We start from the raw sequence: 24635 nt of genomic DNA, 5'->3' as shown, positions 1-24635 counted from the left end.
GAAGCTCATGCAGAACCTGTTTATCTGCCCTGCGGCTGGAGCCTGTGTGTGTGCACGTGTGTGTGTGTGCGCGCATGTGTGTCTGTGTGCATTTTACCCGCTTCGATGGCGATGGCGCGCGCCTCCACCTTGTCTCCCATCTTCCTCACGATCTCGGGGGTGGGGCCGATGAAGCGCACGCCGGCGTCCACGCACGCCTGGGCGAAGTCCGCCCGCTCAGACAGGAAGCCGTACCCCGGGTGTATGGCGTCCACGTCGTTCGCCTGCGGGCATCAATCCCAACAAAAGAATCCCACCAAAAGTGCTCAACTTCTATTCATGACCAGAATTTACCACTGCGGCTCCTCCAGGACTGGAGTTAAACCTGCAGCCCCCAGAGGCTGTATCTCTGATACTGTCCCTGTTTTGAGGCGGAATCAGTGTTGACTCTCCCTGATTTAGAGGCTGAATCACACAGCCCAGGAGGCTCACCTTGGCCACTTTGATGATGTCAGGTATGTGCAGGTAGGCCGCGACGGGCGGCAGGCCCTTGCCGATCAGGTAGGCCTCGTCCGCCTTCTGCCGGTGCATCTGCCCGGTGTCCTGCTCAGAGTACACCGCCACCGTGCGGATCCCCAGCTCCGTGCAGGCCCGGAAAACCCGGATCGCAATCTCACCTGCGGACAGACACACAGCGCGTCAGCGCATCAACAGGCTCTGATAGGACAGAGCCACATTCCAGAGGTCATCATCAGGCTCTGATAGGCCAGCAGTCCATCATCATTTATTAATAAAGGAGCTCAGCCTGATGATTAATAATTATCGGGTGATAAAGTTCATGTCCACTGATACCCCAGCACATTGCTGCTGAGCACCCGGTTCCTCCCCCCCTCCACTGGGCTGGGCCCTTGAGAGTGAGAGCACCACACTCACCTCTGTTGGCCACCATGACCTTCTTGATGGGCTTGTACTCCACCTTCTGGGTGGAGGTATGAACTGCACGGGACAGGCAGTGAGCTCTCCGAACCACCAACGCACCCAGGCCCAAACGCATCACGCCCACCTGCAGCATCTGAGAGAGGGAGAGAGGGAGAGAGAGAGAGAGAGAGTGGGAGGAAGAGAGAGGGGAGGGAGGGAGAGAGAAGGGGGGAGAGGGAGAGACATGTCCACACGTTAATATTTCATACACACACACCCGTTCCTGCTCACACTTCATATGTTTCTGCAACATTAGACTGATCTGGCTGTCCTCCCAGAGGGCGGAGGGGTGGAATGAGGGAGCATAAAAAGGACGAGAGAAAGTGGACGCAGGTTAATGCACAGTTAACCTGCGCAGGACCTTCAGAGAGAGTTTACACAGCGATAACGCAATCAGCGCAGATTAGCCGCTCAAACAAACGGACCCTCGTTACAGGGAGCCACGGCAAGCACGCGCCAGATAAGGACAGGAGGCGCAGGTATCCCAGCGAGCAACGAGTTCAACTCCGGACAGGATAATCCCACCCCATTCCGACTCCGGACAGGATAATCCCACCCCATTCCGACTCCGGACAGGATAATCCCACCCCATTCCGGTTCTGGGATTTTGGGGATACTGTCCCAGCTCACGCATGAGCATGGCGGGATAAACACCGACGCTCACGAGGAACCGCAACTGTGCAAACGTGTCCACAGCGATCTTACTCACGAGACAGAAAGGCAGCTGTTACCGTGCCAACAACACATCTGCTGTCAACATTCCCTGCAGAATGCAGCCGATTGGCTGAGCCAGAGACAGCAGGCAGGAAAGAAAAAAAAACAAAAAAAAACAGAACACAACAACATAGAAGAGTGCAATGGAATGGATTATCGTCCATTAAAACAATTTTTTTCCCCCTCCAACCCTTGGCTTTAAATATAAAAATGAGTAGACTAACCAGCCGGACCCCACAGCACTGGGGTGGGGGGGGGGGATTAATATTCACCACCTGAGTAAACGGAACCAAAAACCACAGAGAAGCTAGAAAAACATATATTATCAGAAAGAGGACTGAAGATTGGGGCCTTGTGATTGGTGCATCCAGCTGTGACTGACAGAATCCGGATTGAGCCGGTGCAGTCTGCAGCTGTGAGGCAGGAAACAGAATTACTTCTAAATTGAGGAGAAAATAAAAATGGAGAAGAAAAGAATACAATCTAAAAAATCCAGGCAGCATGGGGCGGCTGGGTAGTTCACTCTGTAAAAACTGCTCTGCATGCGTGTGACTGGCTCTCCTCCACCCTGCTCTCCATGCGTGTGACTGGCTCTCCTCCACCCTGCTCTGCATGCGTGTATGACTGGCTCTCCTCCACCCTGCTCTGCATGCGTGTGACTGGCTCTCCTCCACCCTGCTCTGCATGCGTGTGTATGACTGGGTCTCCTCCACCCTGCTCTGCATGCGTGTGTATGACTGGCTCTCCTCCACCCTGCTCTGCATGCGTGTGTATGACTGGCTCTCCTCCACCCTGCTCTGCATGCGTGTGACTGGCTCTCCTCCACCCTGCTCTGCATGCGTGTATGACTGGCTCTCCTCCACCCTGCTCTGCATGCGTGTGACTGGCTCTCCTCCACCCTGCTCTGCATGCGTGTATGACTGGCTCTCCTCCACCCTGCTCTGCATGCGTGTATGACGGCTCTCCTCACCCTGCTCGGGCGTGCGTGTGATGGACTGGCTCTCCTCCACCTGCTCTACGTGCGTATGACTGGGTCTCCTCCACCCTGCTCTGCATGCGTATGACTGGCTCTCCTCCACCCTGCTCTGCGTGTGTATGACTGGGTCTCCTCCACCCTGCTCTGCATGCGTGTGTATGACTGGCTCTCCTCCACCCTGCTCTGCGTGTGTATGACTGGGTCTCCTCCACCCTGCTCTGCATGCGTATGACTGGCTCTCCTCCACCCTGCTCTGCATGCGTATGACTGCGTCTCCTCCACCCTCCTCTACATGCGTGTGGCTGGCTCTCCTCCACCCTGCTCTGCGTGTGTATGACTGGGTCTCCTCCACCCTGCTCTGCATGCGTGTGGTTTGCGGCTGCGCAGTGAAAAGCAGCAGCTGGCTGGCAGGCGTGTGTTTTGGAGGCGAACCGTGGCCTCTCCCGATCCGGCAGCAGGGGCCGTGTACGAGTATGCTTATACACAGTTCACAAAACACACACTGCAAACTCAGGTGAGACTGGAGTTAAACCTGCAGGCACTGCAGCCCTCCAGGACTCACTCTCTCACTCCAGTGCATGTGTGCTTAAGGACTCTCACTCTCTCACTCCGGTGCACGTGCGTTGAAGGACTCTCACTCTCTCACTCCGGTGCACGTGCGTTGAAGGACTCTCACTCTCTCACTCTCTCACTCTCTCACTCTCTCACTCTCTCACTCTCTCACTCTCTCACTCCGGTGCATGTGTGTTGAAGGACTCTCGCAGACAGAGGGGCCATTCTCTCTCTCTCTCAGGCCGCTGAATTTACCGCCGCCCCTTCGGCTTAAACCAAATTCCAGCTCATGCTGCCCGGGCTCCACCAGTCTGTCGTCATGGAGACCCTCAGATGAACTTGACCGCCATTGTCCGTGTTTCTGGAAGGGTGGACTCAAATGCGGCAGGAGGTCATTTTAGGACTGATGGATTCAGGGTAAATACACCGGACCAGGGCAGCTCACCCACAGACACACTGGCCTACACTATATATGCATAATATATATAACATTTAATTTGGATTGTATGATAAGCTTACATGATATGCATAATCTGATCATGTAATTACTTCAATTTACAATGCACATGACACATGAAAAATACATTTCACTCTGGAATATACTTAGCTAATGAAATTAGCTATCCTGAAGTGATCCATCAAGATTACACCAAAGAACCGAGGAGATGACATTTCAATTATATTTACCGTCAAGCTATCAGAAAATCAGCACCGGATGAATTTTTGCAACACTGCCTACAGGGCACCTGACCCACAAACCTACTGCCTACAGGGCACCTGACCCACAAACCTACTGTCTACATACTTCTCATATACACACAGCCTTACAGTATAAGCACACACAATCACACACTTACAGTATACATCCCTCACATAAAAGCACAGCCATCCCAGAGTAAAACAGGCCTGCGGCAGACAGACACGCCCCCCCCCCCCCCTTCACCGTGCGGAGACAGATCAGAGGATCAGAGAGCCGGAAACCGCACCCCTGGGGCCTGGGGCAGGCGAGACCGCACTCGCCCCACACCAGACACGCCAAACACGGCTCGCATACCGCCACTCTGCAGCAGCCGCTAAAATCTGAGAAACACTTCAGAGAGCCCAGTGTGACCAATCACAGCGCACAATCGCATGAAGTGGCCAATCACAGCGCACGATCACATGAAGTGCCCAGTGTGACCAATCACAGCGTACAATGACATGATTTCTAATGGACACAGACATGTCAGTAGCCCATCAGGACTGTTCTGCATAAAACAGAGACGCTGTAGCACAGCAGAGGTTTGGGAAGCCAACGCCCCACAAACCGAAAGTCACAGGCAAATCCTCCTGGACGGACGGACGGCCGAACCTGAACTACAGGTGAGACGGCCCAGGAGCGCATACAGTCTCGTGAGCGCTGGTGTGATAAGAGGCGATGTACTGATATAAACGTCCGTGGCATCCCTGCCTGCAGGCCGGAGGCAGGGTGAAAGCACAGGAACGAGGAACTGTATGAGCACTCACAGCACAGAGCGACACGAGCGCTCACAGCAGAGCTACACGAGCGCTCACAGCACAGAGCGACACGAGCGCTCACAGCACAGAGCGACACGAGCGCTCACAGCACAGAGCGACACGAGCGCTCACAGCACAGAGCTACACGAGCGCTAACAGCACAGAGTTACACGAGCGCTAACAGCACAGAGCGACACGAGCGCTAACAGCACAGAGCTACACGAGCGCTCACAGCACAGAGCTACACGAGCGCTAACAGCACAGAGTTACACGAGCGCTCACAGCACAGAGCGACACAAGCGCTCACAGCACAGAGCGACACACGCCACGCAGGCACACGACCCACACAGCACACGAGCGCCACAGCACAAGCGACACGAGCGCTCACACACAACGACACACCCACAGCACAGAGTGACACGACACCGCTCACAGCACAGAGTACACGAGGGCTCAACAGCACAGAGCGACACGCAGCGCTAACAGCACAGAGCGACACGAGCGCTAACACACAAGCACACAACCACCATCAGAGCGACACGAGGCAGAACACACACACACAACAACACCCAGCGGCTACCACACACACAGAGCGACACGAGACAGCACAGAGGACACCGTGTCGCTAACAGCACAGAGCGACAAGCACACACATGCACACACACCCGAGCACACACACACACACCACAGAGCTACACACACACACACACACACACACACAGCACAGAGCGACACGAGCACTCGCTGCTCAAACGCTCAGGTTCAAAGGTCCCAACCACCTGATCTGGGCCAACACCGCACAGGAGAAAAGTTCAAACGGGCTCACCAACACACAGAGTAGGCGAGACAAGAATATCACACAAGCCAAATCAAACAAACCAAACCAAAATAAATACATTTTTAAAAAGCGTAAGAGGCAGTGAGATACGGCGTGGGACGTGCACAGATTAAATCTCCCTGCGGCTGCCAGGGTCACCGGATTTACAGAGTCAGCAGCCCCTGAGACAGACCGGCAGGTAAATACACCGTGTGACTGACGGGATTTTATGTAGGGCACATAACACTGGGTACGCTGCCACTGCCAGCACCCCCGCCTTCCTTCCATTACCCCCCCCCCCCCCAGTACCCACCGCCCCCCCGGCCGCCATCCCTCCCTCCCTCCCTCCCTCCCTCCACCTCCCCCATCCCTCGCTCCACTTTTGTTCTGTACAGGAACACACCCACAAGCTACCTCCAATCAGCTGGGCCAACTGTGGGGGGTTTGAGAAGCAAAAGACTGCAAGCATTGTACTGCTCAGAGAGTGAGCGAGCGAGCGAGCGAGAGAGAGGACTGCAAGCATTGTACTGCTCAGAGAGTGAGCGAGCGAGCGAGCGAGAGAGAGGACTGCAAGCATTGTACTGCTCAGAGAGTGAGCGAGCGAGCGAAGAGCAGAGAGAGCGAGAGGACTGCAGATGTACTGCTCAGAGAGGAGCGAGCGAGAGACAAGCAAGCGAGAAGGGACGAGAGACCTAGTGAATGAGCAAGATACAGAGTGAGCAAGTGAGCGAGCAAGAGAGTGAGCAAACGAGAGACAGCCAGAGAAGTTGACTACAATTTACAATACTTCATTGTACCATTACTCCCCCCATCTATTATGAAGAAGAAACCATAAGCCTTTTCACCATCTTCTCCAGATTCCATGGTCTCGTCTGTTCACGCTTGTATGTATTAACAAGAAAATATTATTTCACTGTGTAAATAAAGCTGTGTCTGAATCTCATTGAGAGTCAGGGCATCTGTCCAGAAGCATTTGCGAGCAGTCATCAGGGGAAGTGATTTTGTGGAATCATTGTTGCAAGACTTAAACTTCCTTAAAAATTAGCATCTTGAGTCAGACTGGCTTCACCAAACCACACTACTGATTATATTTACTTACTAAATAGTTGAATACACAAACATAACCAACAACCAAAAAATGTAACCTATGCATGATTAAATAATTAAAAAATTAAAAAAAATTCGGTTTTACCTGGCTTAAAGATAATCGGGTGCTGCTTTAACTCAAGGTTTACAGTAGAACTTGATTCTGCTGGAGCAATACTGCCAGAACCGGGCCCTGGCAGAACATTTAAAATAGAAAAGCATAATGATTTTTTATTTTTTAAAAATTTTTTAGTAAACCCTAGATGTCAAAGAAAGGAATCAAATTTAACTCTGGGTAACACCAACTGCAGTGTACATTTCAATTCCTTTTATTGAAAGGGGCTGCAACCAGAAGAAAATGCTTTAAACACAATATCCAATAAGATGACATCTCAAGCTATATCTTCCAATTAGACCCATATCCGATCTATTGGAACACTCAAGACCCAATTCCATTGATCACGGCCAGGCAAAAATAGCATTATAAAAATAGCAATTATATGATTCAAATTAATGCACACACTCAGAGCAGCAGTGCTAGCCAACCACAATCTCCAAATCTCTCAAAATATGAAAGGTACTCAGACCACTGCTGAGGAAACCACATCACAAAAACCAAAAAGCATTTAATCTTCAGCAGAAAGACAACGTCAGATCATGGCCAGAAAATGAAGAAAAAAAAAAAAAACGAGCACAGACACGAACTACTAAAAACAGAAGCGACAGACAGGCTACAGGTTCTTGGTTTTTCAGGCCGCGAAAAACTAAATAAATTCCACCAACATTCCGGAATGTTCTGTACATTCTGCTGAGATGTGCATGGTTGCAGTCACTATGCACATTAATGTGTCATTCGTCATCTATCATTTAGGAAAAGGTTCTGGCAACATAAAAGCATTCTTTTCACACAGGGACAGGGAGTACAAGACACCACTCGGATAACAAACCACAAAGGGCAGAGGGGGAGGGGGGGAGAAACCAGACGTGCCGGGGGGGTGGGTGGGGTAGTGAGTAGAGAAAATTGAGGGTCTGTGAAAAGGTAAATTGTGTCAAAGGGTGTGGGTTGTGCAAGGTTGCACTGCTGTGTTCCTGTATGTACAAACAACAGCGGGAACCGGGGGGAGGGGGGGGGGGGGTGTTTAAAGTTGTGTAACAAGTCATGTAGTTCTGAATTCGTCTCTGGTGATTTTTTTAAAAAAGGTCTCACTATGAGTAACTCCTGGTGGAATGAATTGCCCTGGCACAGTGCTTTTGAGGAGTTGATCCCATTGGGGAAATCAGCAGGGGTTTGCCAGAATGTTCCAGAGAGATTTTTTCTCTCCCAGGTCTGCTCACTCTCCCCTCCGAACCCAAAAGGGCTCGTTTTGGAGCTCAGGATCTCCGCTCCTTTCTAAAGGCCTCAGACACCCGACGCCTCTACTCCGCCTCTGTTTGCTGAAATAGGAGCAGGAGGAAAACAGAGCTGCAGAGACCTGACACTTAAGGGGAAAAGAGGAGAGATGGAGAGAGAGAGAATGAAACGGGGAAGGAGAGATAAGGAGGGAAAGAAAGAAAAGAGGAGTATTTCAGCTGTTTAATTCTACCAGTTTTATCAGTCCTCAAAGCCAAAAAAATCCAAAATGACAGAGTAAGAACAGACTGTACTCACAGACCCTAAATTATCTCCACTCATTGATCTCAGACCAACCAATGACATTCACTCACAGCCAGAAGCAGCAAATCAAATTCGCTCACTGGCTCAGGACTATCTGCAGAGACCTCAGTCTTGGTGCCAGCTCACGAGGGAACGATGAGACACTGGTGAGAGAGGGACTGCTGAGGGTTACTCAACGTTTACTCAAGAGCTTCAGGTTGAGTAACTTCCTCGTGGTAAAGACTGCAGGCTCCAGGATGGACTGCAGCAACCTCACAAACCCACAGGTACAGTTCCTGTGAAAGGGCCGGGGGGGGGGGGGGGGGGCGGGGGGGTGGTTTGTACAGAAATATAAACCAAAACTGGTTTAAAGAGTGAACAGAAAGTCCTGACAAAGGCTCTTGTTTGGCTCGGGCCTGTAGAATCAGATGGAACCAGATACCGCAGTCCTCAGGGGTCAGGGGTCAGGGTGCCCACTTCTCATAACAACCTCTCTTTTTAACAGCACCCACAATTAAGCCATGTTGAGTTCAGCTTCCCAGACCTTTTACTGAGCACGCTCAGTTCCCCTGGCTGATCTCATTGGCCAGTGTGGCGCACAAAGGTCACGAGCAGATAAGTTCCTGGCAGATTTCCAGGCACCAGATATCTCGGGGGGTTGCCACTGTTTGTCTTTAAGGCTGAAAATCTGGTGAAATCGGCGGTCAAAGTGGAACACGCCAACACTCCCCTTGTGTGTCTGACTAATCCCCAAGCCCTCCGCCGCAGCTAGGGACATTCAGGGTCCGAAAAATTCAATCTGAAAAAATCCCATCATGCACTTGCAGACCCAGGGTTGACAGAGCCACACAGAAGGGATGTCTGCACAGCTTACACACGAAATGTTTACACCCAACTTCCTCTCTGCCCCGTTCCCCAAACACCCTCCCCCCCCCCCCGGAAACACTCCTAAAACAGAAAACCAACGGTTTCATGCCCTCACACGCACCCCCCCCCCCCATAATCACCATGGAGACCAAAGGAATGCAAATATCCCGGTCATGTGTCTCTGGGGAAAACAGTAGCACATGTACAGCGAGAGCGAGAGAGAGAGAGAGAGAGAGAGAGAGAGAGAACTGCAACAGGAGGGGGGATCATGTGATGACACTGCATGTCCAAACAGACCTCCCAAAATGAGCCGTTCTTGCCCAGAGTTTTATTTTGTGGCCGCAGTGCTGATGTTGTAGTGGTGCAGCTCAGCTGAGCATGTGGGGCAAACACTGACATTAACACAGAGAGAGAGAGAGCAGCCCCACCATTAACCACACTGCCCTCAAAAGAGCTCCTAAACAGAAAGGCACTTCACGCCTTCCTGGGAAACAGGTTTCGCTCAGAAATGGAGCAGACAGGCCAAAGAATTCTCACACAGGCAGCTGTTGAAAGCACAATGTGATTAAATACACGACGAGGGAAAGGAAGGCAACCCTGGACAGCCACAGTGCATCAATAACAACATTTATTTATTTACTAAAGATTTATGTTTAATGCTCAAAGAGACAGGAGCAAGTCTATGGCCACTCTGACCAGCGCCATCTTACATGGTCACCACACCCAAGGGGACTGGGACAGGTCACAGTATAGACTGTGTGGGGTAAGGGGACTGGGGCAGGTCACAGTGTAGACTGTGTGGGGTAAGGGGACTGGGACAGGTCACAGTGTAGACTGTGTGGGGTAAGGGGACTGGGGCAGGTCACAGTGTAGACTGTGTGGGGTAAGGGGACTGGGGCAGGTCACAGTGTAGACTGTGTGGGGTAAGGAGACTGGGACAGGTCACAGTTTAGACTGTGTGGGGTAAGGGGACTGGGACAGGTCACAGTGTAGACTGTGTGGGGTAAGGACACTGGGACAGGTCACAGCGTAGACTGTGTGGGGTAAGGGGACTGGGACAGGTCACAGTGTAGACTGTGTGGGGTAAGGGGACTGGGACAGGTCACAGTGTGGACTGTGTGGGGTAAGGGGACTGGGACAGGTCACAGTGTGGACTGTGTGGGGTAAGGGGACAGAGCCGGGATAAGGCACAGTCAGCTTGTACATTACCTCTAGTGTTTAATATTTACACTGGAAGTCGCCCATATGAACCTCAGAGAGAGGGAGGGTGAGGGAGAGGGGACAAGCAGCATGTGTTTGGTATTAAACAGTGTTATGCTACAGAAGAGATCGTGTTACAGGCGCGCTCACACACGCACACACGCACACACGCACACACGCACACACGCACACACGCACACACGCACACACACACACACAGTAACCTGCATGAACCCTGTCAGCCTCTCCCAGGCTGATCCCAGATCAGTCTCTGTGGGCTGGATGTCTGGCTGGACTCAAACGCGCTTTCCTGTAGCCATGGAAACGGGGGCGGAGCAGGGAGCTCATGGGGAGATCTTCACTTGGGGGGGGAGGGGGGGTGCAAATTCTGAACCAGCAGACCTGAAAGCAGTGAATGTTGTCCCATGCAGAGCTGTCATTCGTGGGGGGCAACATGGTGACAGGCCCACAGCTTAAAAAATAAAAGGAAATAATTCTATTCATTTTATTTAAAAAACAGGGACCCAAAACTCCTAGCTATGCCTCTGGGCCCGTGAATAATCTTTCATGTACCTTTGTATTGAGGAGGGCAGATCACCCCCAACGTAAACTACAATAAAAGACCTTTGGAAGAAGGCTATAATGAACAGGCACAGTAGGGTGAAGACCATTTAACACTGTATCTACAGTGCACGTTCCAGTTCATCACAACACTAAACACACCATTGCACAGGTAAATGATGTCAACCGAATTCATGACTAATAAAAATGTGTATTAACAATTAAAAACAGTAAATAGAAGAGAAAATTATATATTCAATGTTCATTCAATATGTAGCGCGATGAAGATTGTACGGATTCTAAAAGGAGCGTCTACAGTGTGTTTATCATCATTTCACTGAATCTCCAACAAAACAGTAACCCAAAAAAACACTTCATCCCTGTGGGTTTCCGCTCCGCTAGGCGCCCCGCGTGCTGGGCTCGTGGAAAGCAGAAAATGTAACACGCGCAGAAATTAAGCGACTGAAAAACGCTTAAAAATTATTTAAATCAGACCAGAGACTAGGCCTAAATACCAACTACAGCATTTAACCTTTCACCCAGAAAACATCGAGAACCAGCACCCAAAACTGTCTCCATCGGTTTCGGACAAGAAATCTCACATTGGAAATGACTATGCAACTTTATAAATCGGATTTAAATTAATGAGACATAAAACATGACCATTTGGGGGAGATAGTCTCCGTTCATATCTAATCCCCAAATATTCAAACGTGGTTTAATCTTCAAGAGCGGTCCAAATTCAAATCCGCCACCGTTTACACAGCATAAGCCAATCACCAGGGCGGAGCGAAAACATCAGAGGACGACTGTTGCGTAAACAGTTACAAGAAAGATACACTTGTTTGAATTCTTTAAAGTTCGCTCGGGACGAGCTGCAGATCACAGGAAAGGACTTCCCTGTGACAGTCGGCCACGTGGAGACTGGGGAGGGGGAGTGGTGACCCACAGCAACAGCTGCAGCCGAGAGGCGCACGCGCTCAGATTTAGGACATGAGCTTGTGGCGGGGAGATCAAATTGACTCATTACTGCAAACGAAGCAATAATTATAACGAACCCTCGCCCCAACATTGAAGTTTACGATATTATATATACAAGTATGATTGCTAAGTGACTAACCCTATGGAAAGCATCATACTCTGTCCATTACGCAATCATGACATTGTGCGTCAGTTTAGTGGCATTACCTTCAGTCAGTGTGGTGTGCAAGACCGTGATTATACTAATGCAAAAAGATAATTCTGACGCAATCGTTGGAAAGCAACAAGACCCTCAGAACAAGCAGTTTTACTTTTGTTGGTGACAAAGTAGCGAGCACAAGTCAGCCAGCAGAACGTTCTGTAACAAAGGAGGGAGGCTTCCACTTTGAACTTGTGGCACTCCGTTCGCTTATAGCAGTAGAAAACGGACCCAAAAGCGATATCCGCTACTCACACAATGAAATGTAAACGTCACAGTCAACACACAAACGCGTTTGATGTCCTTGGGTGCGCACGCGGTATAGGACTTCCGACAACTCGCTTGAGTTTCTGCGCGTATCAGCAACAAAGTGCAATGCCACTGCAAGATATAATACAGGTCAACAGCCCAGACTGCCGACTTTGAGACTCCAGTTATGAATGGGGTTCACCGTCATTGCAGAGTCATTAACGGCAACGTCATTACTGCCCGCTGCTTTTGCGGGTGCATTAGTTCAATAGCTAGCAAGCGAACTTTGCTACTGATTTTAGCAATTGCTTGCAAGGATGTCATTAACGAACTGTGAAGCTAAACAGTTGCCCCGTTTACCTGTCGACGTTGGCAGAACTGTGCAGGTAGCGCGCTAGCTGGCTACCATATAGCCCAATTATGGAGACGTTTGCAAGCTAGCCAGCTAGAAAGCCAATGTATGCAGGCACTACAAGACTCTCTCCGTTTACACACTTGCCATTCATACAAACTTACCTTTTCTTATTTTTTTTGTCGACGTCAAGCTACGTTCGGTTTCTGACGCGGCTGTCAATTTAAGAAGCTCGAAGCTCCACTACTTTACGCGTGTTTCTGTCGACAGCTGCAATGTGTTGCGATGCAACCTCGAGGCCCCTAATCGAGGGAGGGGGTGATTTACCCTATTTAGCACGCTAACTGGCTACTCTCTGTGTACAATTGGGTTATTTGGTTTCCCCCTTTTCCTCTGTAACGGCGCTTTCGCACGGGACAGGATAAGATAACTAACCCACACAGCAGCCAGGACATTAAATACTGTTTGAGCTTTTTAAACCCATCCCAGGCGAGTCGCCACCTCCCAGCAGCGAAGCAACTTGCTATTGGCCGCAACCGTGACGCCCACTCCTCCGATTGAGTCAGATTACGATCATTTGCGTCGTCGAAGGCACGCCCGCGCGTGCAGCCTCGCGTCTATTGGTCCAAAGGAGGACAGGCCCGGGACTGAATCGCAGGGAATTAATTGGTTGGTTCGCTGATTTCCCGATATTCTATTCGTAGCTTATGCCGTCTTGTTCGTTTGATCTACCGACACTGCTTGCAGCCATTGGTCGTAAAGATCAAGCGTAAGCGCCAAAGAGGTTCGTGATTGGTGAAAATGATTAAGATCCGCGGACGCGATCATTGACGTAAACCTGAGCTCTGTAATACAGTTTTCAAGGTAGACTGCCTTCTTCCGAGAGAGGGCAGTGATGTATCCAGGCTTTTTTGCTGAATAGAGCCCGTTCTTAAGTTAAACATTATTGTTCCATATGGGTTACAGCAATAAAAATACATGAAGTACAGTTCAGACACACCGATCCAAGGGTTGGGGCTTCCAAGAAGAGAGTCCTGCAAAATAATCAATTCCGTTTGTATTCTACGCGGGAAACAAAATAAACGGATTAGGGCGAAGCGAAATTAGTAAACTGGAAACATCTTTATAAACAACTGAGATAAAGATTACAAATAGCAAAAGCACACCTCCCAACAGCAATGTAAAATAAACGGATGTTTAAAAAAGCAATTAAAGATAAATATTAGCACACCATGTATATATACATGTGAGTATATTATTTTAGTTAATCTCTGTCAGATATCTGTTTATATGCTGAACATAAATGCAGTCAACTGACCTGAAAACTTTGGAGTATCTGACTGCAGCTATCTGAGGACAAGAGACATGGTAGCTGGTGCATCAGGAAGTTCCCTTCAGGTTCCTCTAAAGCAGCTTGCAGAGAAATGTTTTGTAATAGTTCCAACTGAACATTACACTAAATGCAATTTTTTTGTTGAGAAATCAGTAATAATGTGCATATACATACAGCCTCAGGAGGCACTGTGTTTGGAGTTGCTTTGTAGTTCCCCGAAGAGTGTTGTGTTCAGGCCACAGCGGACATGCCACCAGTGAAGTCTGAATGTGGAAAAAGAGGCAGTGCAGTGCTTAGGGAACTGGGACTGCAACTCAAAGGTCCGGCATCTGATTCCCTGCTGGGACTCTGGCACTGTGCACTGCAGCCAAGTTCCTTAAGCTAAACTAGTGAATATCAGGAAATATCCAGCTGAGCAAACGGAATCTGTCAGCATCATCCGTTTATGACATCACTAGCTTCTCTCATAGGGCGCAGGAAGAATACGGACAAAGTCACTGTGATGTCACCCGTCGACTCTCCATGGTCTCGGTGAGAAGCGCTTTTGAAACCGCGGAAGTGCAGGTTTCATCTCACTGTGTTGTATTACACACACACCCCCCCACACTTGTGAATTCCAAGTTACACCTCTCTGCACTGCACACACACACACGTGCAGACACACACAGACAGAACACATGAAAGGCTTAGTTTCAGGCTGTTTATTTCTCATGATGGAGAGAGGGTGAAAGAGAGACAGAGGATCCATCTCTCTCCCTGTGGGTGAACAGGCACATTAACCTCTGCTTCATTTTCAGAGCTGCACCCCACATCCGCTCATTCAGGGAGAAGCAGAGGAATGGGGTCTCATTATTCACTTTATTCACAGACTAAGGGAACACGTGTCACAGACACAGCAGTGAGAAGACGAAGGAGGAAGGCTCATTTTCCGCCCGAGGGCTCGTTCCAGTCTCTCATTTTACCCGTCCCAGTCTCCGCGACTCTCGCCTGACCCGGATATCCATCAAGGTCGGCCATCTTTAAGGACCCTCCTTTCCATAAGGAGGAGCGAGGAGGCACCTGGAGGATGCTTCAGCGAGGACACCCTTTGCGGAAGTCTCTTTTTTTTTTGGAACGCACGACCTATAAACGATCCGTATGTGGATCCTCAACTGCCACATCTGTAACTGCCACATCTGCAACTGCCACATCTGCAACTGCCACATCTGCAACTGCCACATCTGTAACTGCCGTGGCTTCAAACTGACGCTGATAATGCGTGCCACCTCGACTCCTCCGTCATCGAGTCCTGTCCCTGCGTCGGCCGCTCGGTGGAGCCACGGAAGTGAGGAAAGGACGCAGGAGGTAAAATAAGCGATTGGAAAGAGCCCTTAGAGAGAGGGAGTGAGGTGGGGGGTTGCTTTAAAACTGTGTCACAGAGAAAATGAAAATGCCAGTGTACAAAATCCAGTGTGCATGTGTGTGTGTGTCTTCAAATACAGTAATACTTCACATCACAGTGTTGCATGATGACATCTTGGAATAAAAATAAAAAAAAGTCATTTGATTTTAATGTTACATGCATTTCTATTGATAACACAGATTCTAGCCACCATTACAGCAATCAACGTGCATGTAAATGTTGATTCCTGGTTTTTGGCGGCCCCCTCAGGCAGTGTAAGGGTACTGCAGCAGCACAGCCTGGCCCGACCCCAGCTCCAGGGCAGCCAGCTTCACACTGCTGTCCTTGGGGAACGCCGCGGTGTCCGTGCTCAGGGTTACGGTTGCCGTTGCCGGGAGCGACGCGTGGGCGAGGCTCAGGGACGCAGACTCCTCCCCCCAGTTGAAGGCGGCCAGGTAGCCCGCGCTCTGGTCCCACTGGCGCAGGTACCCCAGACAGGAAGTGGAGTTGTGCAGGACCCGGAAGCTTCCGTACAGCAGCGACCGCTCCTTCCCACGCAGCTCGCTCAGCTTCTGGAAGAACGAACGAATCGACTCCCTATCCTGTGAGAGAGAAGGAGAGAGAGGGAGAGAGAAAATAATAGAGAGGGAGAGAAATGGTGTAAGAAAGAAAGGGAGGGAGAGAGGAACATTGAAAAACTGGTAAGTCATGTTTGGGCTGGGCTCTGAAATGTACTTCTGCCATACAAGGCAAGCGATTAACAGATCTAAGAAAAAAATCTGTCAATCTACACCTTCGGGAACTGGTACACACTGTGTGTATGTGTGTGTGCGTGTGCATGTGCGTGTGTGTGTGTGTATGTGTGTGCACGTGTGAGTGCATGCGTGTACGTGCATGTGTGTGTGCGCGTTTGTGTACGTGTGTGTGCGCGTGTGCGTGTGTTCTTACTTTCTCAGTACTGTTTGCTGCATTCGCAGTGTCCCAAAGCATCTTGGGAAACTTGTTTTCCTGCTGCGAGTTGAAGACACACAGGGTTTTGACTCATCAGGCAGCCAATCACAGTCAACCTCCCATCCTATTCTCCGCCCCCCTCAGATGGCTGCCAATCACGTCAGAGACTCTGTCCTTTCACCCGGTATCCACCCTTCCCCTCTCTCCTCCACCCTTTCCCTCCCTCCTGCCCTCTTCCCTGCACACTTCCTGTGTTCCCTGCGTCCAGTACACTCAGCCTGGCCCCTCTGCTAGCAAACTGGCGTAGCGCCCATTTGGAAATGCTGGTGGCCCGGTAGCCTTGGACTAGTGAGCCAGCACGTGTTCATTAGCTGGAATTAGACCCCCATCCTGTCTGAAATCTTTCTCTCTTTTTCAAGTTTTCACAGCTAAAGGAATATCAACAGCTAAAGGAAAACCAACTTAATTAAACTTACTTTTTGAATATAGCAAGAAAATATGATTCTCTCTCTCTCGCTCTCTCACCTCATCCTCCAGCCCGATCTCGTCTCCGTAGTTGAACACGGGCGTGCCGGGCAGGGTGAACAGCAGCATCTGGTTGAGTGCGAGCATGTTGGGGCTGACCAGGGAGGCCAGGTGGCCATGCCGGCGGTCTCCCATGGTCCAGGCCACGGACATCTGGTTCTGGGCGTACAGGTGCTGCAGGGCCTCGGCCCGGTCCACCCCGGTCAGACTGGACCGCAGGACCCCCGACATCAGCAGGTCCACCCCGGAGCTGTTCAGCAGGCGGGACACCTCCGCCACCGACCCCTGCTCTGTGACCCCGAAGAGAGCCCTGAACACAGAAGGACACAATTTCAGCAACCCACACCACTGACTTCTAGTTTTACCTGTCTATATACAGCCTGTCTGTCTATATGCATGCCTCAATAAAACTTATTTTAAAAAATTAAATCGGGAAGAGAACCATTTACGTCATTAAGATGCTGAACTACAGGGACTCACACCCAGCACTATCACCACTAGAGAGCGCAAGCGAGCCATTTTACTGTTAAGATAAATTTTAAAGCATGCACTACCCTTAATGTTCCACCAGATGGCACTCATCCTTCAGACACAAAGACAATGTACAGTTGTTGTTTTTTTTCTTTCCTTCTTCTAAAAATGTCTTGAATGTGTCTCTTAAGTGTTAAAAAACACAAATTTATCATAAAAAAAGCTTGTCACTTTATGAAAGACGCTCGTTTCTCCCACTGACTTCTCCTTGCCGTCCGTGGTTCCGTTCTGCACGATTGCTCGGATATCGGCCCACTGGCTCGGCACCACGGTGACCAGGCGCTCCACCCCGGACAGCTGCACCCCGTCCACCCCTTCCTTCAGCCAGTAGACCAGCGCCGGCTGCGGGGGGGGGGGGAGGGGGCGTTAGGAACGGCCGCCCCACCGGGCCAGGACAGGTGAGAGGAGCCTCACAATTGGTCAGATTCGCTCAGTTTCCGATGCCCCGCCCCCGCTCACCTTCAGCTTCTCTGCCACATCGGTGACGCTGCCGTTGGCGAACCACGGCTCACGGCCCCTGTAGTTGGGGGTCAGGTCCAAAACCACCGCAATATCTGAGAGAAAGGGGGGGAGGGGGGGAGAAGAGTGACTCCATTAACACCACCCTCCATGACCCCGATCCTTCTGATGTCACCACAACTACAATAAAGCTGACAGCACAAACAGTGTCCAATCAGCAGAAAGGTCAAAGAGCAGCAGGGATCAGGAGAAAATGGCTTGTGGAGGTGCTGGCTGAACCAGCAGATAGACTGCACTCAGGAAGCTGAGTTAATCAGTGTCACGTGATCAATCACGCAATCAATTGCGTTCAACTGACAAACACTAACGCAATCAGACCCCACAGAGAACACAAACACACACACTGCAAACACAAGAGACCATTTTGTGTGCCGGGTCTAAAAGCAAACAGATGTGCACAGAGCTATCAGACTTAAACAGAGGTAAAGGTGCATACAAGTATCAGATTTAAACAGAGGTAAAGGTACACACAGGTATGGTATCATGTCCTGTGACTGTGAACAGAAGTAAAGTTTCTCACTCTTTTTCTGTGCAGTTTTGATCAGAAACTTGAATTCCTCCAGGGTTCCCACGCCTGGTGCGATTTCTGTGAAACTGAGGCTATCTGATTGGTCCATGTTGGACACATGGATGGGCCCGAGAACCAATCCCTTCACCTTCAGCTGGCTCAGGCTTTCCATCTTCTCTGCCAGTCCTGCAGCAAAAGAAACAAAGTCTTTAACACAAAAATAACTGCGTTCGGTGTGGCGTTCCATATGATCAGCTCTTATTCTCTCATACAAGCTGCTCAACAGCAGGCCTATTAAGTACGCAACATCAGTATCACCTAGGTCAGTGGCAACCAAGCCTGCTCCTGGAGATCTACCGTCCTGTCGGCTTTCACTCCAACCCTAACAAAGCACACCTCACTCAACAGCTTGAGATCTTGCTGAGCTGTTAATTAGTAGAATCAAGTGTGCCAAATTAGGGTTGGATGAAAACCTACAGGATGGTAGATCTCCAGGAACAGGGTTGTTATCACTGATCTATGTGGTGTTTAAAGCACACTGCAGTCTGGAGTAGGGTGAGACTGTACTAACGAGTTAGGGAGCACACTGCAGTCTGGAGTAGCGTGAGACTGTACTAACGAGTTAGCAAGCACACTGCAGTCTGGAGTAGGGTGTAACTGTACTAACGAGTTAGGGAGCACACTGCAGTCTGGAGTAGCGTGAGACTGTACTAACGAGTTAGGGAGCACACTGCAGTCTGGAGTAGGGTGAGACTGTACTAACGAGTTAGGAAGCACACTGCAGTCTGGAGTAGCGTGAGACTGTACTAACGAGTTAGGAAGCACACTGCAGTCTGGAGTAGCGTGAGACTGTACTAACGAGTTAGGAAGCACACTGCAGTCTGGAGTAGCGTGAGACTGTACTAACGAGTTAGGGAGCACACTGCAGTCTGGGCTAAGGCGGTTCGGCCTTGACCTTGATCTATATCCGGGAAAAAGTCTTGAGAAAATCCTGTGCAAGTCTCCAATTCTTTTGTAATTTTCATTATTAAACTGTCATACAATAATTCAGGCTCTTCAACCATCTGATGCCATCACAATAAAAATGATTAATATTCAGTCTGATCCTCCATATCTTTTATTGGTACAGGGACATAGGGCAGTAGTGCAGAGCTGTGCCTCTGATCAAAGCACTGCCAGTTCGAATCCAAGCTGGGGCGCAGGTGTTGTACACTTGAGATTTTCATTCAATGGAATTTCTATTATAATCAAACTACAGCTGTAAAAACATGAGGAACATCGGAAATGTGAACGACGCCCTGGGAGGGAGGAACACCTGCTGCTCCAGGAACACAAAAGCAGCCAATCAAAAGCCGCCTGTGTGATTCTGAAGCCCGTTGGCATGTGACCTCCAATAACCCCCTCAGTCGGGATTCAAAGGAAAGGGTTCGACCGTGTGAGCGCAGGACAGGGGCTGAACAAAAGCGTGGAGCGAGGGAGGGAGGGAGGGAGGGGGCAGGGAGAGCGAGGGAGGGAGGGGGCAGGCAGAGCGAGGGAGCGAGGGGAAGAACCGGATTCAGCTGGTTCAGCAGAAGCGTGCAGCCTGAGAGGATGAGTCACGCACACGTGCGCACGCTCATTCTGCCCTAGTGTTGCCATGGAAACCGCACTCCCCAGGAGACGGTCGCTCGTGGGGGATGGGGAGGTAAATGCTGAGTCACCTGTGCTCCTGGACCCCAGCACACACTGCACCCCCCCCATCCCCACCATCCTCCAAGCCTTCATCCCTCTGTCACCCCCCCCCCCCCCCCCAAATGTCTCCTCCTTTCCTCTTTCCATGAGAACACTGGCAAAGAGAGCTCCCCCTTTAAATGCCCACTCCTGACTCTGATTCCCACAATGCACTGTAGTGTAGTTTCCTGTAGTGAAAAGCCACTGAATGTCAGCCCTCCTCAAGCACCCAGTAAACAACCTGACTCCCATACAACTCTGTACACCCCCACAGAACCATTACATGCTCACATAAACACACATACAACATGAATACAACCCAGTGCAACCTGCCCCCCGTACGCCCTCACTCCTACCTTTCAGGGTATTGCCCCCGGTAAACGCGGCCACGTCGCCGATCTGGTACAGAGGTCCCTCGTTCCACCAGTTCATTTTGGGCAGCGGCTTGCACCGCGGGGCCTGGACGATGATGGCGACGGCTCCGGCCAACATCCCGAGCCACCCGAGCCAGAACAGCACCAGCAGGGCCCACCGCGTCCGGACCCACCTGTGTGCGAGATAAGGTTCGAAAGTCAGATGCGCCGCCGTTACGGATTTAACGTTAATTTTACATTTAAAACGATGACAGTGAACACGCGTCTGGTCTTCAAACCGTGGATAATTTCATAAAAGGACGTAAAACTTCGGTAATCACTCACCCGGGAGTTCCGGCCACTTTCAGGAGCTCCTCTTTGCTGAGCCCGGTGAACTTCACCGCCGTCCCATCCTCCGGGATCTTCACCTTCACAATGCCGTTTTTCTCCGTGCTGGTCGGGGAAATACCGTCCCCGTTCCCGGCCTCTCCGTCGGTCATGGGCTGCTTCTCCTGGTCCACCTCGTTCAGTTCCACATCCTTCATTTCGACGTCGAGGTCCTTACTCATCTCTCAGCGATGCCTCCTGTCACCTTAAAAAAAGAAAAAAGAAAAAAAGAAATTATATATATACAATTATATATGCGAGGCAGGCTATCCGCCGCAAGCTACGACAGCAATACAGGAAAGAAGCTCAATATTGCTTATGAGTAGGCAAAGTAATTTGCGGAAGAAATTGCATCAGCTACATATTAGACCATTACTTTTCTTAATATAGGCGATTACCATCGTGATGTGTGCTTCAACAATGTGGACAGACTTAAACTAACACAACTAGGTGATTTATAATGTTGTTGCGCCAGCTCACCCCAAATCATTCAGATCGAACTGTCAAAGATGTAGCATCCATGCCATCTCATTCCATCGCGGTAGCTACCTACCATGTGGCTAGACACGCTTACTGTAAACCCGGAAGCCGTATAGCCTATATATGGCCAAAAAAATGTCATTTAAAATCTAAAATAAATAATCATAAATAATTCTATAACAATCCAAGGACCGGCCACATTAAAACGATTACCGATTCAATCTGAACTTAGAAAGCCGCGGGCAACGGTCGCTGAAGGGTGATGATGCTGGCTGACTGCGGAAAAACCGGCTAGCTCCAGTTCCATTGTGTGATGTCCAGCAAACCGACCCACAGGCTACATTTAATGCTGTAGCAACCAACTAGCCGGCATAGCAACGCAAACATGTTTCTAAACATGAACGGAAACAAACAATGCTAACGTTTCATCAAATATAAACAATTTCGTGGGAAAAAAACAAACATTTAGTAAATACGTTACAGTAGGCAGCCTACATTATAAACCGACATTTAATCACGCGGGAGCCAGGTTGACAAATACAAAGACGTCTGACCTTTTAATGAAATTAAACGATAGGCATTTTATACATATGTGAAATTACCTGAAAAATCGTAGCCTAGTTTTCTTGGTCAGCGCTTGGAAGATCTGTAACCTTCCCGCGTGTAGTCTCTCTAACGTTTACTGGATCTTAGCATCATAGCCAAGCTGGGTTTATATAGGCTAGGCGGCATGTAGGCTATCCGTTCTGCTAGGCGACCGCCCATCTTAAAGGTGGAGCCATTTCTATTTAAGACTTGAGTGATGTCAACTGACTGTGCCTAAAATTAAATCAAATAGCGTTAAGATGTTCGGTTAATGTTTTCATCAGCAAAAGTATTATTGCAGTCCAGCCTCGTTGTAAGAATTTAACCCGAACTTCCAAGTCCACCTTAAGAGTCGCCCACCCCGCTCACACCAGACTATAACAAGCGAAAGCGTCGGAGGCGGGGGGTGGGGGGCAAGGTGGTCCTCAGTTTGGATGGAAATGTGATTATTTACCAAAAATATAGACTTTTAAGCCATCGATCCTCAAGATTTAAGCATAGACTTTTTGTCTGAGTGTTGGAAAAGAGAACAAAAACTAAACAAATAAATAAAAATCTAGATCTCCTTTGGGAGATTGTTTACTTGAGATACCGTGTAACAGTATATACAGGACAAATAGCTCCATTCCAAGAACCGAATCAGCACAAGCAGTGAATGTTTTCAAACACTTGTTCAGGTGTTGAGAAAGTTAGTTTGATACTTTAAAAATCCTTTTTCTTATTTTCTTTAAAAAACAACATACCGACATTGTGATCTTGTAGGCTCCTGTGCGTTTGTGTTGTTTTTACACAAGGTATTAATGAAAAATAAATTTGAAAGAGTGGGGGACAGGAACAGGAAAGGCTGTATTCGAGGGAGAGACTGTACTGTGCCCTGTGACATTGTACACTAATGTTTGCGGAGCAGTGTCCAGAAGTGCTTTCCCAAAACCCTGGGGGGGGGGTCATCACATTGTGTCGCCATGGTTACCGGCACCACTCTTTCCAGCTTCCCTCTCTTATTATAAACTACTGCATGATTTTACAGCGCTTTGCCCTCTTCAGTAACGCTTTTGCTGTTTAATATCTTGTCCAGGGCTGAGGGGTTTTGCTTGACCTCTGTGTTACTGTTGGACCAGAAATAATCATTAGCGGTGTGGTTGTTGTTGTTTGCCTTGTGGCTGTTTACAAGATTCAACTTATTAAACTGACTTATTATTAAAATGAATGAAGAGATGATTGAATAAACTGATGAACGAGTGAATTAATGGGTGAATGAATGAATGAATGAATGAATTAGCCTCCCTGTGCTGGCCCCAGTCCCTGTTCCACACGTCTGTACTGTAGGCAACCTGACTGACTGACAGCTCAGACAGACATTTTGTGCAGCAGGAATGTGGCAGGGTGTAGTTTTAAATGCTTGTGGTGTTTTAAACCAGAAGGAGGAGCTCAGAGTTCTTTTGTGTCAAAGAGGAGATTATAATTCTGTGGCATGAGCTGCACATCAGGTATGTAGCTGTGTGATGGGAACAGGGGTGGGGGGGGGGACGTTATCTGCTAAAACCAAAAGGGCCTTGGTGAAGGAGGAAGCCACTGGCTTTGCAAATAGCTGCTCTTCCTGCCAGGAATTACCCAGAACACCTCAGCAGCCAATCAGAGGACACATTCCAGCACAACACTGTACTGATGTCTTGGCTGTATGAAACTATGATGGAATGGCCCTTACTGCAATATATGTGGCATACATACAGACTATTTGAAAATATAATGATGTGGTTTATCTATTTCACAGCAGTATATATATATATGCACACAGCAAGATATTGCAATATGTTCTACAATATTTTTTTCAGCATGATAAATAAACATTTGTATTTAATGTTTATATATTGTATATATTTACAGTGCGGGGTGGGTGGTGGGGGGGGTGCGGAGGGGGTGGGGCGTGGGGCAGGAGTGGGTGTCTCTCTCTCCTCTCCTCTGATCAAAGGCCAGAAGCGCTCTATTGGAGGATGTTTGTGTTTGGGGTGTGACCAGTTCCCAGACCAGGGAATACCCCCCAGTGGAGGGGGGGGAGGGGCTGCAGACACACCCCCCCCCCCTTCTCCCACGGTCCCCGTCGCTCGCTCTGTTTTTAGCATGACAGAGGAGGCCTGTCCCATACGACATGCAACCCGATCCCGGGGAGGTCACGTGAGCGCAGGCGTGACACAGGCGTGAGCGCAGGCGTGACACAGGCGTGAGCGCAGGCGTGACACAGGCGTGAGCGCAGGCGTGACACGGGCGTGAGCGCAGGGTCTCACTTTTCTGCTGAGTGCGTGTATGTGACAGAAAGGAAACACGGCTCAGAGTCTTGTTGCTTGGAAACAGCCTTTTACAGTGAACATCCTATGTTTCTGTGGGTTGCTGTGCAGTCCTTTCCTACACACGTGTGTCTCCTGCACACACACACACACACACACACACGTGTGTCTCCTGCACACACACACACACGCACGTCTCCTGCACACACACACACACACACCGTTCCTGCACACACACACACACACACACAGCGTCTCCTGCACACACACACACACACACACACGCGTGTCTCCTGCACACACACACACACACACACCACGCTGTCTCCTGCACCCACAACACCCACCGACCCACACCACCACACAGCGTGCCCTGCAACACACACACACACGCATGTCTCCTGCTTTCTGTCACGGACACCCACTCAGCAGAAAAATGATTCCGCCCC

At 49.7% G+C, this 24635-nt stretch overlaps 2 protein-coding genes across 4 annotated transcripts in view; both read right to left on the bottom strand.

Moving 5' to 3' along the window:
- Positions 1-14037, bottom strand: part of LOC135264226 (pyruvate carboxylase, mitochondrial-like) — an 85563-nt gene extending 71526 nt beyond the window's left edge. The window contains exons 1-4 of the mRNA XM_064352987.1: positions 13960-14037; positions 913-1051; positions 472-656; positions 98-263 (exon numbers count right to left, since the gene is read on the bottom strand). Coding sequence (XP_064209057.1) covers positions 98-263; positions 472-656; positions 913-1051; positions 13960-14022 — 553 coding nt within the window. The 5' untranslated portion in view covers positions 14023-14037. The remainder of the gene's footprint in view (positions 1-97; positions 264-471; positions 657-912; positions 1052-13959) is intronic.
- Positions 14038-14660: 623 nt separating this feature from the next.
- LOC135264208 (amino acid transporter heavy chain SLC3A2-like) lies at positions 14661-22078 on the bottom strand. 3 transcript variants are annotated; one of them, XM_064352957.1, is made up of 10 exons: positions 21922-22068; positions 21320-21436; positions 20798-21044; positions 20456-20646; positions 18402-18575; positions 17822-17916; positions 17565-17704; positions 16832-17141; positions 16304-16366; positions 14661-15957 (listed from the first exon to the last, which is right to left on the bottom strand). In XM_064352957.1, exons 3-10 carry the CDS (start codon positions 21019-21021, stop codon positions 15622-15624), a joined length of 1533 nt encoding a protein of 510 aa, XP_064209027.1. In that variant the 5' UTR covers positions 21022-21044; positions 21320-21436; positions 21922-22068; the 3' UTR covers positions 14661-15621. The 3 variants fall into 3 exon arrangements, with proteins under 3 accessions (XP_064209027.1, XP_064209026.1, XP_064209029.1); XM_064352956.1 differs by lacking the exon at positions 21320-21436 and having other exon boundaries at positions 21922-22078; XM_064352959.1 differs by lacking the exon at positions 21320-21436 and having other exon boundaries at positions 16304-16363; positions 21922-22078.
- Positions 22079-24635: the final 2557 nt, after the last annotated feature.

This window comes from Anguilla rostrata, chromosome 9 (assembly GCF_018555375.3).
Source record: "Anguilla rostrata isolate EN2019 chromosome 9, ASM1855537v3, whole genome shotgun sequence".
NCBI classification, from domain to species: domain Eukaryota; kingdom Metazoa; phylum Chordata; class Actinopteri; order Anguilliformes; family Anguillidae; genus Anguilla; species Anguilla rostrata.
Note: the sequence above shows the minus strand (reverse complement) of the source record. Positions and strands in the feature narration are given on the sequence as shown.

What these genes read in the sequence shown, in the direction of transcription:
- LOC135264208 (XM_064352956.1), bottom strand. Translation starts at nt 21,021, where the DNA reads ATGAGTAAGGACCTCGACGTCGAAATGAAGGATGTGGAACTGAACGAG. An exon ending in CGGGGGCAATACCCTGAAAG is followed by an intron (nt 18,576 to 20,455) that starts GTAGGAGTGAGG and finishes CTTTTGCTGCAG; the next exon opens with GACTGGCAGAGAAGATGGAA. An exon ending in CAAAACTGCACAGAAAAAGA is followed by an intron (nt 17,917 to 18,401) that starts GTGAGAAACTTT and finishes CCTTTCTCTCAG; the next exon opens with ATATTGCGGTGGTTTTGGAC.